The sequence below is a fragment of the Sphaeroforma arctica genome (assembly GCF_001186125.1).
Source record: "Sphaeroforma arctica JP610 unplaced genomic scaffold supercont1.7095, whole genome shotgun sequence".
Taxonomy (NCBI): domain Eukaryota; class Ichthyosporea; order Ichthyophonida; genus Sphaeroforma; species Sphaeroforma arctica.
The window spans coordinates 1-1,505 of record NW_014033463.1 but is presented as its reverse complement, the minus strand read 5'-3'; the positions used below and the strand labels follow the sequence as shown (position 1 = coordinate 1,505).

At 40.5% G+C, this 1,505-nt stretch overlaps 1 protein-coding gene across 1 annotated transcript; it reads right to left on the bottom strand.

Moving 5' to 3' along the window:
• Positions 1 to 837: 837 nt before the first annotated feature.
• On the bottom strand, positions 838 to 1,267 carry SARC_15966 (hypothetical protein; the record flags this gene model as incomplete). The annotated part of the gene is made up of 1 exon (XM_014289920.1): positions 838 to 1,267. A coding segment is annotated over one exon (430 nt), but the record flags the coding sequence as incomplete, so codon positions are not given.
• Between the last annotated feature and the right edge of the window lie 238 nt (positions 1,268 to 1,505).

Genomic DNA, 1,505 nt, shown 5'->3' with positions numbered 1-1,505 from the left:
CACACACATACATACATACATACGTACATACATACATACATACATACATACATACATACATACATACATACATACATGCATACATATATACATACATACATACATACATATATACATACATACATACATATATATATATATATATATATATTCTAGTAAATATGCCAGTACGAGATACAACCGACAGCGACCGGATCATCTGTGATATCACAACAAGTCTACCGCATAAACAAGCAGCCATACAAGCCACTGACTGAGCAATTGTACTGTACACTAAACCATCTAAACCGTAAACCCTAGAGCCTAAAGTCTCACTACATGGTACGTCTCTTCCCCCTTGAACACTGGGGAGATCACCCCATGCAAAGACGTTTCGAAGAGCATTGTACAAGGCCAGGAATGTTTGGAATGTACACAAACAGTAGATATCACACACCGTGAATATACATTAATAATGAGAACGCCTGCTCGACTATTTAAAGCACTTCGGCTGCCGTAGGCGTCACCCCGATCAAGAGTGTCACTACGAGAAGGCATACTACCAGGAATATATCGTAAATTCACAAGTGTATATCATACTATAGATCGTAAAAACACAAGTGTATATCATACTATAGATCGTAAAAACACAAGTGTATATCATACTATAGATCGTAAATACACAAATGTATATCATACTATAGATCGTAAATACACAAGTGTATATCATACTATAGATTGTAAATACACAAGTGTATATCATACTATAGATCGTAAATACACAAGTGTATATCATACTATAGATCGTAAATACGCAAGTGTTTATCATACTATAGATCGTAAATACACAAGTGTATATCATCCTATAGATACGGGTCGAAACAAGAACTTGATATCACGGACAACAAGTACAGGCTGAGCCGACTCCAACACCTGGGACAGCTCGAAGGCCGGTGTGGCCACTCCCGCCAAACCCAACTCTGCCGGAGTGTATTCTGCCGGGACTACATAGTAGATAGATACGATACACGGGTGGAAACCCAACAAACCCAACCCTGTGGAAACCCAACAAACCCAACCCTGTGGATATAGCTGGCTTAGCGTGCGCGTGTGCTTCCGTACCTGGTGAACCTCGAACGCCGTAGTGATCACGCCAACCAGATACGACTCAGCGAGCGTAAACACAGCTAAGAATATGTAGTTGTGGGGTGACCGGCGACGCGCATCCTCGTAGCAGGACAGTGTGAGGATAAGACCGAAAGTGGTTCCAAAAGCCAGCCAGATAGTCCTGTAGATAGCCCAAAAAAATTAAAATCAGGAATTTCGAATTTCAGGAAAATCAGGAAAATGAAACTGGAAAACATCCCAATTTTTGCCATCAACATGAACTTCATAAGGCGTCTAATAAATATGCAAATCGAGGACAGGCCATTTTAAATCTACTCCAAATAAGATCCGGTACATGGTTGCCTACAATATACATACCACAAACTAGATTCAGCCGCACTCTAAGATCCGGTACATGG